This window comes from Hippoglossus stenolepis, chromosome 20 (genome assembly GCF_022539355.2).
Source record: "Hippoglossus stenolepis isolate QCI-W04-F060 chromosome 20, HSTE1.2, whole genome shotgun sequence".
In the NCBI taxonomy this organism is placed as follows: Eukaryota; Metazoa; Chordata; class Actinopteri; order Pleuronectiformes; family Pleuronectidae; genus Hippoglossus; species Hippoglossus stenolepis.
This window is the reverse complement of record NC_061502.1, coordinates 9585538-9602882: the sequence shown is the minus strand read 5'-3', so window position 1 is coordinate 9602882 and position 17345 is coordinate 9585538. Positions and strand designations below refer to the sequence as shown.

Sequence of the window (17345 nt, the reverse complement as noted above, 5' to 3'; positions counted from 1 at the left end):
GACAATGGTCATACCTATCCTATATTCATTCATATAATATATACCTCCATAGACAGAGGCAGATTAGGGACTGAAGATGAATCTTGAGAATGAAAAGATGAGGAGAGACGAGAGGAGACAAGGAGAGCAGAAGAGATGGGAGAAAGATAAGACAAAAAGAAAAGCTCAAAATATAGAAGCTATGGATGGGGCCCGGATAGACGATTTTGTTTATGACAACTGTTTAAGTTGGCTAACATTACTGGCAGCTACGTAATGTTGACAAGATTTAAATGGAAAACAATATTACGACTATTGACCTTATTCTAGATAAGATATTATTTCGATCATGATATTTACATGAGTTACTAATTGAATATTTCATTCATATTCCTGTTCACGTTGAAGAGCAAGGTCTGATTATGACTCAGGTCAACACTAAGACCTACTACTTGTTTACACTTGGAATCAGGTCATGTGTGGTCAGGCAGATGGTAATTGCCATATGTCGATTTTGTAAATTGCTGTGAAAAAAAAGCATACATGTCTACATAATGCGCCTAAGGTCAGAATACTCCACATGTCTTAATTTGATTATTGCTTATTGTGGGTATGACTTTATTCGGGTTAATCAGAAAATGCTGTTTAGATGGTAGCGGTAGCAGATGTTTTTCTTATTATTGTAATTATTAGAATATTAGTGTCCTTGTAAATGTGTCTAGTCCTGGAATAAAATGCTTTTTATTATTACATAAATCCTATCAACCCTAATTTTCAAAGTATTATTTATTTATTCATCTGGTTTTGAACTCGTAATAATTTTGATTCTTGTTTTCGGAGGAGACTTTTGTTGACTTTAATCTTGTTTTTGTTGCAAACAAGTATTTCAATTTATTTTTTTCATCATAAAATTAACACTGCAATAGTAAAATGGTGCCAAACTGAACACAGGCACAAAACTAACAGCAGCAAAGCAACCTTTCTAATTTGCAGCAGAGTGTAAATCTGGTTTTGTCATATTTTGCAGGGAATTTTTGTTGTTGATTTTGAGTTGAGTGACAGGCACGCTTGTTTTACATGTGGTCCAGAGTAAAAAAAAAGCCCCTCGAAAGGCAGGTGACGGATTTGTATCTTTACATCAGCTGGAGAGAGAGAGAGAGGGGGCATTCGTGGCTCCCGTCTCCCTCAGTAACTGGGTCAAGGTTGATTTGCCCTTGAGCGAGGAGCACACTAACTGTTCCGGTCATAAAACAAGCTGTTCAGCATCTGGTTTGAGCTGGCTCCTCTCTGATTGGCCGGCAGTTAATTGATAATGGTGTTGTTAATTAACTGGCCGAAAACCAGATGTGTTGAATTCGGTTGGGGAAAAATGAGACCTTCAACAGCAAATGAGGAGAAATATTACTCTGAAATTGTTTTATAATGAGATTTGATTTCTGATTGTGGCGATATTATTAATGCCATTCTGTTTAATTAACCTGTGACCAATCGTTAAGCTGCTTTTCCAGATGTTGCCGGCTTGTTCGCCGACTTCCTCCCAAAAATGGCAGACAGTTGTATTGTCAGTGTGAAAGAGATAAAAACCCAAACAGCACTTTCCAGCTGTGGCGGCTGCTGTAACTGCTAACGCTCGTCCTCAGGGGCAGTGAAATATGGAGATGTATCATTCAAATGAGATTTCAGTGAAGGTGGAGAGTGGTAAACAGAAGGTGGATGGGTTTTTATATATGAAATATGACTGTTGACTTGCTGTAAAACTTGCGGCGATAGCTTGTACGGCAACAAAACTTTAACAAGGCTCACCGTCAGTGTGTGTGTGTGTGTGTGTGTGTGTGCATGCAAAGAGCATCAACAGCCTGTACCCGAGGAAACAGAGAATCTAGCTGAAGATTATGCACCAATTACGCTTCAGTCCAAACTAGCGCTGATGAAGATTGAAAAGCTGGTGATACCAATGAGAGGAGGATAAGTAGTGATGATATGTGGTGCTGTTACTGTTGTGAAATGGATAGAAGGTATGTTACATAACTGTCCAATAGAAGGAGTAATTACCAGCAAACTGTGGTGGGAAAACACGACGCCACAGACTGTAATCATCCACAATCAGCTCCCCCGTCAACTGATTTCTTCTGTTTATAATAGCACTGATTGGCCCTGATTAATTTTCCAAGTTGATATAATCGACAAAGTTGACTTTAGAATAAGCCACACTTCTGCAGAGACTTTAACAGACTTTGATATGTTGTGTCTCATGTCGTATGTTAATGTATAACGCCAATGCAAAGTACTGACATGCTTACTGTATATACATCAGTGCAAATCCGATGGTGCCACACTAAAGCTGCTTACAGGCACGTTCTGCACTCCGGATAATCTCCTGACATTCTCCGTAGGGGCTGGAGGTTAGAACGCAAATGCCAGATAAAGTCCAGATCCTCCAGAGGATTCATTGCGAGCAAGTGGATGTGTTGATGACGTTTTTAACACGAAGATGAAGAATAAGCCTTAGATGTTGAAGACACCTTTGAAGCTGTCAGAAGAGTTTTTGATGGTAAAGGCCGACGCCAGTGTTGATGTGCAGTAAACAAAAACACGTGATCTCCGCAGTGGAATTAATACGTTACGTCCTGACCTCCTGCGACAACCCCTCACCTAAACGCTTATAATTCTGTGTTGTTGTGAACACGTCTGAGCAGAGAATCTTCTGCTTTATTGTTCATATGTGAAAGGCAAACAAAGTTGGACATTCTCTGGAGTTTGAATCGCACTGCCTTCTGGTGGCAAAAAAAGCCAAGAGTAAATCCAAATAACACCGGCGAAGGGCAGCAATCAAACTGCTCAAATTACCAGATTTCCACTAGATGCTGCAGATGCTTAAAGGAATCCATCTTTCCGAGCTGCACACCTCGTCCTCACTCCTCTCTTATGTAACCATGTCAGCGAGTGGTCTGTGGAAGTCGCCCCTGACAGGGTCTTGCTCCCATGATTATAGTCGCTGAAGTCACACTAAAATTGCTCTGGTATTATGTGACCCTCACTGTCAGAAGAGACAGGAAGAAAAGTCGTTTCAGAGATTTCAGCACTCGCGGTCAAAGTAGGGACATCACGCCACAGTCTTATATACAGAGAGGTCTGTGAATGACAGGAACACACACCTTGCACGTGCAATTGTTGTGCAAGTGAGAGTAGGTGAAGACACTTCCCTTGCAAAAATTACATTGCACAAAGGCGTAATGTGTCAGTAGAGCGCATCACTCTGCCAAGGCCTTAGATGCAATCAAGCTGCTCCAAAGACACACACTCATAGATATCAGCAAACTATTGATGCCAAAAGATCCTTAAATTATCCCAAATATGAATGTAAAAAAAAAAAAAGCACATCTCACAAAATGTCACAATGTTAAACAAAGTGAAATAAATTCCCTGGATTCGCCCCTTTCTTTGAGTCCTTGCAAAAACGTCATGGGTTCCTCCTTGACCCATCCTTGATCCTTCCGACATGTCACCGGGTAATGAAACTCATGACAACCCCGGTGTTACCGATTACATTGGACATTTTACAAGAGCAGATTGTATTAGATTTCGCTGCAGGCAGCTTCACTCTTCTGTTATACCGGATTTCCCATTAACTTTCTAGACTGTGCAAGTCGACTTGATAATATCTCTAAGAAGTTTTGCTCTGTTGCTTCGTTGAAGAGTGTGCGGCGCTCTGCACCGCTGTCTCTTGCTCACTCACTTGCTCGCTCTCACTCTTTCTCTTACACTCTCCAACCCGTTGACCCGTCTGTCTGTGAGCCGGTGGACCTTTAAAACGTCCATAACATATTTACCTTCTTTCATCACTAAATCCTTCCCCATAATCATCCTTGTCATGTCGGGAAATACACAACGTGAAACTTTTAATAGAAAAAATATTTTGTGATTTGCATCTTAGCAAGTGGATCAATACATAGGCTAGCTTATATTGAGGGAACGGATTTGGCTGCATTCAAACTTTATATAAGATAGAAAAAAACTTAATCATACAGTCACATAAATGCCACAACCGTCAACTTTGCCAGCCCGCCCACCTAACGTTAGCTCGCTGATCGCTGCAGAGATGGGATGGTAACACGTCTGTTTCCTCACGCAGTGAAAAAAAAAGAATTTCATTACTGATAATGTTGCTGTGTGAAAAGAGGATGCTGACAGCGCGTGGACAGACAACAGAGCAGCGCAGCCCTACAGCCGCCAGTTATTGAGACCATCGGGGGAAAGTTAGAAATATCAACAAATGTGTTAAATTGTAATTTCTTCCTGTACATGCAGCTCAGAGAGCGGTCAGCAGCGCCTCACTCCCTCACTCTCTCACAGGCAGGTGTGTGAGTCAGTTACTATGGTTACTGGGATGCTCGTCATTCCCAATAACAGATTACAGAACAAAGAAATGAATGATTGTGACTGTTTTTCATTAATCTCGTTATAGATAAGATAAGATAACACAACACAACAGATTAACATATCTTAACACAAAATACCACAAAACAACCTAACATATGTATAAAATAATTAGAAAACACAACATGACAAGACATAGCTGAGCATAACAACATAACGCAAGACACAGGAAATAAAATAGTATAACACAACAGAACATACCATGGCATGGCATAGCATAACATAGCATAACATAAAATTACATAACATGGCAGCTTGATTAGCTTATTTGGGACCTATGACACTAGAAACGCAATCAAAAATTTGAAGTTGCATTTCGCATTTAGTGTCAGAAGATGAGTTACCTACCTATAATCTATTCAGTGAATATGTGTGACAGCTCAGATAGAATCAATACCCATTCAGCTAGGACCTCTTCTTATCTATTTCTAGGCCGGCTTTCCAGTTTAATAAAATCTAGTTTGGTTGCCAAAACTGTCCAGTGGGATCCACTGTCTTCAAATAATGTTCAGAAAATGCAACAAGGCTGAGGGCAGAGGCCCATTGAAATTTCACAAAACCTATTGTCCTTGTTATATTCAATCAAGCGAGAGAGACAGGAGGAGCCGCAGAGAGTGAGGTGAGGGCAGAGAACAGCGAAAATATGAACAAATGCAACTGGGTGATATTTGAAAAAGCTGCCATATTGCCCTGAAAAACATCAAGACCACCACACAGTGACCGAAAGCCTTTGTTTTCAAACGCTCGGAGTCAACCTGCGTTATAAGATCTTGATTCTTCACACTCCAGAGATCTCCATGCACATCAGCCCCTGTTGCTTTCAATACATCGAAGACGACAGCAGAGCAGAGCGGGGAGTCAAATGAGATGCTGCTGTTAAGTGCAGGGTAACTGCATTGAGGCTTGAGGCGGAAGCTTCAGGCTCATTCCTACACCTAGTTTAAAGTACGATCTCTCTACCTCTCTCTCGCGCTCTCTCTCTTACTGCATGAGTTCATTACACACAGTGCTGTTGCGGATGATGTAGAAACGTTGCCTCGAAATGCCCCAGTAGCTTTATACTGTGTTATAACAGCTCAACAGTTCATTATTGAAGGCATCTCTGTGCTCCTCAACACTGTTGCATTCACTACATGCACCACAGCGGAGGAGGGAGAGTTAAGGGCCAAGTGTTTCATTTTAAAGCACATTCACTGTGGCGGGAGAAGGAGCTACTGACTCAGCCCCAAATAATTGGAGCATTTGGACGCATCTGCAGAATCAACAAGAGTCGTGAGTGATCTGCAGGCAAGCAGAAAGGAGTAAGTGCAGCGACACTATGTGCAAACGTTGCATGTTAGAAATGTCATCAACAAACCTACTTGTGTGCTGTGAACTTTTCCTGGATTCTCATAAGGTCTCACTCAGACAAAAGTTTGCGTTGTCACATACAGCCCCTCAGGGACATTGCATGAAAGTGTCTGTACTTCAGTGGATGCCTGAAAGCAACTTAGTGCAGACTTAAGTGTATGGATGCTTGGTTTTAATTGGTTTTCATAGCTCCCTTAATCTTTCCAATCTAGAGGAGTGACTGATTCTTATCTCAATCCAAGAGGCTTGGAGGTGTAAAAATGTAGGATATTCGTATCTTTTCCCTATTTCAAAACATATCCAGGTGCCAATGTGTGGGCTGGTCTACATTGTGAATGGAAAAATCTACACAGACACTGTACGATTTGTCATCTGGCTGAGGAAGAAAGCAAAGTTGTGGATGAATGTAAATAAAAGCAGATTTAAAGGGATAGTTCACCGAAAAATGAAAATTCATTCATTATCTACTTACCACTATGCCGATGGAGGGGTGGGTGAAGTGTTTGAGTCCACAAAACACTTCTAGAGTCTCAGGGGTAAACAGTGTTTTTCAGCCCAGGCGACCTCTTCTTCAGACGTAATAAAACAACAGAAAAAACATAAAATGTCTCCATACTGCTCCTGTGGTGTCATCTAAGTGTTCGCAAGCCCCGATAATCATATTCGACTCAAAACAAGGTCATTTAAACCGTCTTTTAAGCATAAATGTCCTCTGTGGGAAGTGGTGATGCGAACGGACGTAGCCACACGATGGCGTGCCCGAGGGTCCGTGAACGCACCTCCGAGGAGGCTATCAGAGGACATTTAGGCTAGAAACATGGTGTAAATGACGCCGTTTCGAGTCAAATTTGAATGTCGGGTTTTGCGGACAATTGGATGACACCACACGAGCAGTATGGGGGCATGTTTGGTTTTGTTGTTGTTTTATTATGTCTTAAGAAGAGGTAACAATTGACTTCAATTGTATTGGATTCAGCTGCAACACTGTTTACCCCTGAGTGTTTTGTGGACTCAAACACTTCACCCACCCCTCCATCAGCATAGTGGTGAGTGCACGGATAATGAGTGAATTTTCATTTTTCGGTGAACCATCCCTTTAATGATTTGGCTTTTTTAACTGTCAATAAATCCTTTTAGAAGGAGAAAAATAAACATTTATGGAAGATGTGACTCTTAAAAAAGATATAATCTAACAGGCTGAAGCAGCTGGGCCCCGTAGCTTTTAATAAATATTATTCAAACAGCAGTGAATGCATGAGTGCACTTTTGGGTTACTATTTTTCGCTGCAGATTAATACACATCAGACTCGCTAATGAGTATTAATGACAGCAGGACAGCGAATGTGGGATCGACTCAAAATACACTGAAGTTCCCACATTCATAGTAATGAGGGGACGAGTCACTAGGTGCAACCGTTTGCCTCACTGGAGAGTTTTTAATAGTTTTTGGACTATAATTGGGGGGATAGTAACCTATATTAGGCTTTAGCTGCAATGTTTTGCTCAGTTTTGGGACTTATAAAGGGATTTGTGGACCAGAGAGACAATATAGATTGTTCCCAGCCTGGATTTAGACACTTGGAATGCAGGTGTAAATGACAGCCTCAGAGATCGAAAACACCTAAACTCCTGCCAGAGGTTGTGTTTACTCTTGACATGCACAGCAGAAAAGTTGACAAGGATGCAGAAATTGCAAGAAAATGTTTTCTTACTCTGGACAGATCCCCAACCTCCAGGTAAAAACAGATGATGAAAACATTCCAGGTCATCCACGCTACGAGCCAGGCTGCGTACTGCCGAGAGACACAGGGAGAGAGAGAGGGGGGGCGGGAAGTGAGAGGCAGACAAGGTTTGACAGGCTTTTGCTGGAGAATTATAAAAGCATGTTCATGTCTTGCATTCGGAGCGAGAGAGACGGAGAGGAGAGACAAAGGGAGGCTTCACTTTTGATGTTGTTACGATGTAGGGAAACAAAAACAACGGCGGGGAGAGCAACCAATCACCAGAATCAAACCAGACAGGGAGAGAAAATGGAACGAGTGTGTACGGGCGTCAAAAAGGCAGGAAAGGATGAATGAATGATGTAAGGAAGGAGGCAAGGCAGAGTTTATAAGCTATAGAACTTTCATTATCTGAAGCTTATCAATCAATATTCAATGTATGCGCACGTGTGTGCATGTGAGGGTCTTCAGCAGGGGTCTTTGGACTGCATGAAGCCCTGCAGCCACTATGGGAACTTAAGTTTTCTGAAACATAAATTATTTTATCGACGAGCCTCAGAAACAGAAAAGTGAAACCCATAACTCCCCTCGGTAAAATATTCCTACTCCCACTCTGTATCGCTGCTCTTTTATATTCAAATTGACATTGTCTTCTTTCAAAACTTGGACCCACCAGTCGGAAAGAAATCAATAATTAATGAAGACAGGCTCGTATTCCTTGTTATGTATGAACAGCTTTGCTCTAGGTATGAATGAAGTGTTTCCAACATTGAGGAGAGGATCAGTTGTTTAGCTGTTGCACTGTATAAAATTGTTCTATACACACAGTGCAGTTAAAGATATGAGAATGATACAGGTTTCATGAAAGCGATGAAAATGACAGATTCACACTAATGCATATATTTTGCAAAGATAATTTTTTTCGCGAAAGACGTTTCAAGTCACTAAAATATATATATATTTTTATTATAAACACTTTCCAAACTGTAGATTTAAAAAAATGGAGCATTTAAGAATCGATGACACTATTCGTTGCTTTGTGTCATAAGCATGCACCAGAAACAGCAACAATGCCGGGTACACACAGTTGCTTAACACTGGATAAGTCTAATTAAAAGTTTGCAGATAAATTAATTCTCTGATATTTGATGGATATGGAAAATGTCTGTGACCGCAGAGAGAGAGCGAGAGAGTGTGTGTGTATTATAGTGTGTGTGTGTGTGGGTTCAACTCACCCCAGTGACATATCTCGGCCTGAACTGAATCGTGCCGAACAGGCCCAGGATGACGACGATGATGTGGAGGAAGTTGGTCAGGATGGGAGCCCACTGGTAGCCCAGGAAGTCTATCACCTGACGCTCCAACACGCTGACCTGAGAGGGAGGAGGAGGAGGAGGAGGAGGAGGAGGAGGAGGAGGAGGAGAGGAGATCAGTGGCAAGAAAACATCAAGTTCCTTTCAACAGTTGTGGGTTGCCAGGGCAAAAACATCAATTCTAATAGAAATAATAAAGGTTTGGTTGAACAAAACATGCACTATGAAGATCACATAGGCTTTGCAGTACATATTATATAAACACACATAAATCTAAATATTATGTAATGTCATTTAATTGGTTGTCATTGATTTTAGATTTTGTATTATATCATTTACTATACTTTATTAATAATAATATTAATACAAACATGAGAATATACACATTTCGCCAGTTGAAGACAACCCTGTTCCCAACAAAATATATTCATTTATTATTTTAAACCTATTTTAGATTTTCAGAAACCTCAGGGTTAATTAGAATTCACATAACATGATAAGTATATTCTACAGCAGTAGACTTAGTAAAGAGTATGTGAGGTTAAAGAGGATGTATTTACAATTAGCCCGTTAATCATAATGAAGTAAGATGTAATCAGTTATCTATGCATTTGTGTCAAGATCCCAGTGCTCTGTATGTGTGTGTGTGTGTGTGTGTGTGTGTGTGTGTGTGTGTGTGTGTGTGTGTGTGTGTGTGTGTGTGTGTGTGAGAGATCATTATCATTCAGGCTCTGGCGCTTCATGCTGAGATGGTTAATGAAGTCAGTGCAGCATATGATATGGCACTGCTAAATATATTAACACCAGGGCTGACCCAAATGCGTCCAAGCCTCCATCGTTGCTATGGTGATAGCTGTCCGATTCAGTGCTCGAATTATGCATTATTGGTATATTAAGGAAGGAAGGAAAAAGACATTTACATTTAGAGATATTAACTGTTCACAAGTAGAAATGTTTAAAGACCAACAGCTCAAATCAAGGCCTTTGTTTCCTGTTAGTCTTACTGCTTCACTCTCTCACACGCGCGGCTAAGTTTTGAGTGTCCTAATGTGAGACCATATGGCAACACTACAGCCCTTCGCAGCCAGATACAAATACAAGGTACACACACATAAAGACACACACTGACTAACACAGGAAACACACACATTACCGGTAACCTTGTATTTAACTCTACTAGACTTATGCAACATTAACTTTTAAAAGAGGAAGCTGAAAGAAAGGGTATGAGGTATGATGACATATGTGCATGCATGCATGTGTGTGTTTGTGTGTGTGTGTGTTTCCGTGTCATGGCAGGTCGGCTGGGCGTGCACTTGACAGCACCTGCTGTTATTGGACACACATGGGCTCAGCTGGCACCACAATGTTCGAGTGTGAGACACACATTGTGTTTCTTTGTGTTTGATAGGCTCCATCTCTCTCCCTCGCTCTGTGTGTGTGTATTTCTTTGTTTCTTTCAGTTTATTATGTAAAAGTGTGTCCTCCTTTTGACAATTACATAGTGCCGCAATTGTGCCGCTCTCACAAACACACACACACACGCACTCACATACAGAAGCCATTATAAGAAGTCAGAGGCCTCCCAGTCCATTACTAAGGCCCCTGGGGGCCCCTTTTCCATCACCAATAATATAAACAGTCTTCACTCCAGCTGGGACACACACACACACACACACACACTACCCCCAAAAATACACAATAAATCACATGAACACAATTGGAGGAAAGAAAATGTGATAGGAAGGATAAAGAAGTAATTTGTGCAGTACAGGTAATAACCATATTGATTTCTCCAGGTCGTTACAACACACATCCTTAATGATCAGTCAGCAAAAATCTCTTTTTTGCTGGAGTGTGAGTTCAAACTTGAGTTAATATGGAGGCCAATAAAGAGCAATATCCAAAGCCAGACCATCTGTTCCTTCACACCACTCTCAGCTTTTGATGCGAAATTCTCATTACATGGCTCAGCTGCAAAACAACTAACCTCAGCTGCTTCAGTACATCACCCCTGCTAATTAAGTCACTGAGTTCTCCTGACATACAGAACACAGAGCATGTGTGCAGCCCCCACTGCCGTGAACCCAGCATCCTCTGCACGGGTCAAACTTGGAATAAAGGTGTGAAATCGCCCAGCCTTTCAACGGCTATGACTCTTGGGGGAGAGAGATGGAGAGGTGCGCGCTGGGAAAAGTTGCGAGCAGCAGCTATGTTAGCAGAAATGGCAGTTTTGTGATATGTGCGGCTGATGAAAGCCTCAGCGTCGTACAGGTGGAGCTTCAAGCTGGCGAGCCGGGTCCTCTGGGATCTGCAGCGACAGGCTTTGATGCTGCTGACAGAGACGTTCATTTCAGTTCCGCTGCTTAGAGCACAAGAGCAGAGGGATGTTCACATGCAGCTCGTCGATCTTGGTATATACTGTGCTGTGCATCCACCTGTGGACACAGTGGGGCTTCTTTTTTTTTTTTTTATCCATCACGAAGTTGGCGAGGCTGCGGTGGCAAGATAGAACTATATTAGAGATAAACAAATACTGAATTTCACCATGAATGTCTTTAAAGCATCTAGCGCGCCCACTCTGTCGAACACACTCCCTGAGGAGATCAGACTGACTGGCTCCTTATCTTCTTTTTAAATCGTGCTGAAAAACACATTTTTGTAAAAGTGCTTTAACTGTGCCTGTGGTCGTTAATCTTATTTGATTATTGTATATTATTCTCTTTTCTCCCTTTCTTTCTTTTTACATTTGACATTTAAACTATTGTTAAATAGCTTGTATCACTATTTCTTGTAAAGCACTTTGTACATTTGTTTTTAAAAGTCTGATATAAATTAAGTGTTTTACTATTATTATTGTTATTATTATTAATAATAAAGATGACATGATAACAACTATGAATTATCTATGAATTCATGTAGTGCAGTATGGAGGCCTCTGTGTGTGTGTGTATACGCTTTATAAAAACACAGAAGAGGTTTGCAGCCTTCTGTCAATCTGTCTAATGCCAGAACAGAATCCCTCTGGGGACCTGTGTTTGTTCCTCCCACGGCTTTGTTAGCATGCACTGATGCTACCGCTCGTGTTAGCATGGGTTTCTAAAATGCAGTAGTTAGCTGAGGGACTGACTGAAGAGCTACAGTGGATCCATCCCTGTATCGTCACCTGCTGTGTTGTCCATTTTCACAGCCAACCCCCTGAATTGGTCTAGTTTGTATCAAGTTTAATTGCAATAAAGAAGAAAAAAATCCATGCTTTAAAGGGCAAAAGAGCAATAATCATTTATTTATTTTTACCATTAGTTTCAGCTACATCTGACTAATGATTATTTTCTCATCACAAGAGCTACAACTGTATTTACATAATTAAAAGTGTGTTAACAAACTGTAGGTGGAAGGTTTGGTCATTAACAATGTTTCCGTCGATGTAATGACATATTTAGCCATCTGCTGCTAATTTGATTGTATTGTTCTAAGATAATCACCTTAAAAGCTCTGAATCAAGACATCAACAGTTCAGGGCTATGACAGAGTAAGAGAATGTGAGCTTCAGCAGCAGAGCCAGCAGTCTCTCTGTCATTGTTATCTCGGCTCAAACTGAATATATAAGGATGGACAGCGCTTCTCCACTTTCTCCCACTATCCAGAAATGAAGCCAAAATAAACTGGATACAAAAGCTGCCATCCTGTGCCAGAGTCTGCAATCACCAGTGAGTCTCAGTTGTCAATCATGTTTGAACTTGTTTGTATAATATCAAATAACTAATTGAAACCCAATTTTCCATGAACACATATCAGTGTGATAAGAACTACCTAAAATGGAAGAAATCATCTTTGAGGAAAATTTTGTTATGGACCTATGTATTTTGACTATTTAGGTTTTCCCATGTCCCCTCCACTAACATGGAGGATGCAGAATTTTTGACCAATGCTGCTGCCAGCCACCAGGGGTTAATTGAGAGGTTTTGGCTTCACTTTTGGGTGGCAGTCATGTTTTCTGTCCTAATATACAGTCTAAGTCCTAACTGAACAAATTGCATTTACCTTTACAGGTGCAAACACGGTAGAGGCAGTAGTATTTAAATGAGTGTTTTGCGTGCGTTACTGGTTTCCGCCATGGAGCGTTACTGAGAGCAGAGTGACCGCAAGTGCAAAGCGAAATTGAATGCCATGGAATTGGAGGTGTTAGTGGAAGAGGCAAACAAACATGTTGTTGAGCTACAGCAAAGAAATATTAATACAACTCAAAGAAACGCGATATGGGAGAGTATCTGCGAGAAAGTAAATGCTGTGGGTAAAACAATAAGAGCACCCGATGAAATTAAGAGAAGATGGCAGGAAAAAATAGCCCATAATAAAACCTCGGCAAATAAAACAGGTGGGGGGCCGGTGGAAGAGATGCCTCTGACCAATATTGAGCAGCAGGTGCAGTTCAATTTCTGCGATGAGCAAAAAAAAACACGTTCTCTCCGTCTTCTTCCATGCCGTCTCCTCCTCACCACAATAACTGCAGCCATCTGTGATTAGCACCTACCTTTCAAACGCATTAAATATAGACACAGTCACAATCCCTGCAATTATCTTCAGGCTTTGTGAATCACAATGCGTGTGCTAAATTGAAGTATTTGCATCTACTCTTTCCAATATTTTGCGCACTCGAGAAACGCCCGGTAATGTATTTTCATTAAGGCAAACGTAATAAAAGGACAGGGCGTGTTAAATCAAGATTGCAAACATTTTTACAGTCGCAAACCTTTAGAACATCAGGCCCTAAGATACGATAAAAAAATACACCTGTAGCCTGGAGTGCACATCTACATCACTGCATCAAGGTAAAGCAGGAGAGGACCAAAAAACCATTGAAACTTATAAAGGTTTCATATGAAAATCGAAATAAAAAATGCAAAGAGAGACAGGGATTGGTCGTTCATAGCGTAGAAGCAATGGAGCGTGAGCCAACACATTCACACATACACCGACACATTCAGACAGACATAGAGCTGAAGTGATAAAATAAGACACTCAAACACTTTGGGAACAGATTGGCAGCAGAGAGTTGAGGGTGATGAAAGGGACAGTGCAGCGAGCCGGAGGAGATGGAGTTTGGGAAAGATTTTGATCTATTTGATAATGAAAGCTCAAATGATATCAAAGAGATATTATTGGAGATATTATCGCTGCGGACAGGGGGACAGCTGCACTGTGTGACCATTACGAGACACTGCAGAGTGATAAAAGTGTCTTTTTATCTTAAACAGGACAAGTGGACAGAGAAGAGGGGGTGGAGGGGGGGGGAGAGACGGAGAGAGAGAGAGACGGGCCAAGAGATCTGATGAGAGAGATGGAGAGGTGATTATGATCTGACTGTTACTCAGCAGAGTGAAGAAGATGACAGAGAGACAGTGGCGGAGAGAAGTGAAAATGTCTCATCTTCCTGTCCCGCTGTCACTCCATTCCTCCCTCCTTACCTTCTCCCCTCTCCTCCTCCCACGCTTTCCTACTCACTCTACTAATCTTCTCACATCTTCTCATTTCCTCCCTACTACTCCCTTCTCCCCTCCTCTTCATCGTCACCCCCTGTTCCCCGTCCTCTCCTCCCTATTTGATATGCATGCATTTGTCACCAAATCTGTTGTGTCATAAAAAAGCAAATTACCTCATCTTCCTCCCCCTCATCTTTACTGCACTTCCCTGTCACGTCTTTTATTTCCTCTTCTTCTTCTCTGTCACCACCATCTCCATCCTCCACCTCCTGCTTCCCTCTCCCCTTCCCTCTCCTCCCTCGACTCGGTCGGACTGATATCTCTCTCCGGCGTGCCTCCTCCCTTCCTCAATCTCATCCTTCCCTCCCTCGTTCCCTCGGCTCTGTGGCTGCGACTTTTCGCTTGGTTCTGTGACCTTTAAAAAACTGCTGATCAAATTCTGCTGCTCATCCCATTATAGACGACAGGGAGGGAGGGATGAAGGGGAGGAGACGGAGGTCAGATGGGGTAGGGTGAGATAGACAGTGAGGAGAAGTGAGGAGAAAGAGTTGGTGGAGGAGAGGAGGGAAGCAGCAGGGATGGCGCGGAGAGAGAGAAAACAGGCAGAGGAAGTGAGCAAACAAATTCAACAAACCCTTTCACTCAGATGAGGAGCACGACGAGTGAGTAGCGACAACAGGCAAATCACACATCGACGTAAATATGAACATATTTTCCCTCCTTGGAGTTCATTCTGAAGCCATATTTGTTTCTGTCTCTGTAATCGTCATAAACTTTATTGTCCCAATAAAACTCAGAAGCGATCGTGGTTTACTGTTAACTTAATTAAGGCCACCTGCCTGTGCAGTATCCCACTGTGTACAGCAAAAGCAATCTCCTATCGATTCAGTTCGCACAACGATCAATTCATCTCCATTGGAGGCTATTAGGGACCATTTGTGGCTACTTAGGGCTCGGAGAAAGAGGAAAGACGGCGGGGAAGATGGGGCGAGCGAAGCAAGAGGGGGGCAAAGATAAAAGGATGTAGGGAAGAGAAGACGTGGGAGGGAGAGCGAAGGAGGGGAAGCAAATGGCGGAGAAGGAAAGGGGGAGATGGAAGAAGGGCTGAGATGGAAAGAGACAATGATGATCAAGGGTGAAAATCTCTCCATTAAATATCCAATTTCCTCCATCCAGGCCCACTCATCGTCATCGCAACTGTTCAGTCATATCTGTAATAGCCATAATGTCCTAAGTCACTCTGCTATAGATAGACTGCACAACTCCCAGTGAGAGTCCGACTTATTAAATTAACATCACAGGATGGCCATTAGGCTGGTATACGCTTGCTTGTGGTAATAAACCTTAAAACAGTGCTTTCACTGGAACTGGCACTGGCATAATACCTGTGACTCATACAGCGGATGAGTTACCTTTGCATGAGTTTGCTGAACTTTTCAGAAAGTTGTGTTAAGCTCCCTCTGAACCCGGTGGTGCACACATTTCAAAATCCTTATCTCAAGGGCTTCCTGGGCTGGTGAAGGAGATTGTTAGGATACAGCTTAACATTTTGTTCTGCGCTTGCATTTCATCGTATATAGCTCGACATGCTAAAAAAACATACCCACACTACTATGGGTGTTTACAAGCACCAATGTTTCATGGCAGGAACAAAATTTTAAGTACAAATTTTTGTAGTCTTGATCAGAGGACCAATTAGATCTACCGTCATATGGCTGAGGGGAAATTGCTGTTTATACCATTAAACTATTCACAAGAAGATTTAAGAGATGTCTTAATTTGATGGGAAGACAATGTAAATGCATCAAGATCAGTGTGACATGAGCTGGTTAACTAAGATTAATTTGTTTGCCAAGAATTCTGAAACACCAAAGATTTGATTTTGTCTTAAAATATTTTTAAAAAGTGTTTAATGCTTAGCTAAGGTAGAACAGTTGTTGATAAAAGGCAAATGCAAGAAAAAACATTTTCCCTACTTCTTAAGGCAGGTACTGCCCCCCCCCAAGGGAATTTGGTCAAAGGCTTTGGAGTAGCATCTTTGATCACTTGCAAACAAGGAGGCCTGGAAGTGAAAAGGGATTTAAAGGTGTACAGATGGGATACAATAAGCAAGTATAAGTAAGCAAAATACTCAGGCTGCACATGCTGGTCAAGAGAGAGTACCGGATCAAAGATGCAACTGAAGAGGGAATCACACCTGAAGCTCTTTGTTTGCTGGAAACAATCTACTCTTGATCTACCTTGCAAATAATCTGATAATGGCTCACACCACTAGTTAGAAAATGAACAGAAACAAAGTGTTATTATCATGCAACAATGTTCTTTCCCCCATAATAAACGTATCAAAGTTTCTATATGTGAACTTCTCTGATGGTCTGAACTGAAGCTGGACATCATCTATTAAATGATGTGTTAACATAGAGGTTCAATTTATCTTACAACTTCTCACAAAACTAAATTTAATATACAAAAAAACTGATGTGATTAGCTCAAGAGGTCAAACGTTGCCTGGTATGATCTGTTTAAGAGTGAAGTTCAAGCATGTGTTAGTCAACATGTGTGAAAGGTGGAAACAACAAGCAGCAGAGTCCATAGGAAGAGTTTCAGCTGTGTTAGGTTGTAGGTCACATCGTTGTGGTCACTCATCTCAATACTATGGATTTACTTGGAAATATAATAAGCAACTGCTGGCCCACAGGCAAAACCCAGTTTCTCCTCTCATTCCCAATACCAAGCTCAGGCACCTGAACAAATTGTAATTACAATTTAAGTCCCACAGACATTCAACATTCTCAAAGGGAATCTCGTTGGAAAGACAGACCATCTGGAAGACTTATTTCTACTTCAAAACCAGAAATGCCACAGAGGGAATTCCCTTTCTCTTTGTCTCTTTTTTCTTGCGCTTTAGAATTTTGTACTTTCAACCTGAAAAGTTATTCCATTTTCTTTCTCACTTCAAAAAAGTACAATTTTGTCACGGTACCACCTATTGATACGGTGTTTCAGCCCAGTAGTCAAGATGAGGGTGTTTCAAGGTAGCCAACATGATTTCACCTATTAAA

At 41.5% G+C, this 17345-nt stretch overlaps 1 protein-coding gene across 1 annotated transcript in view; it reads right to left on the bottom strand.

The window, feature by feature from the left end:
- nkain2 (sodium/potassium transporting ATPase interacting 2) overlaps positions 1–17345 on the bottom strand; it is an 82543-nt gene that overhangs the window by 34728 nt on the left and 30470 nt on the right. Inside the window, exons 2-3 of the mRNA XM_035143856.2 lie at positions 8723–8860; positions 7479–7559 (exon numbers count right to left, since the gene is read on the bottom strand). Coding sequence (XP_034999747.1) covers positions 7479–7559; positions 8723–8860 — 219 coding nt within the window. The remainder of the gene's footprint in view (positions 1–7478; positions 7560–8722; positions 8861–17345) is intronic.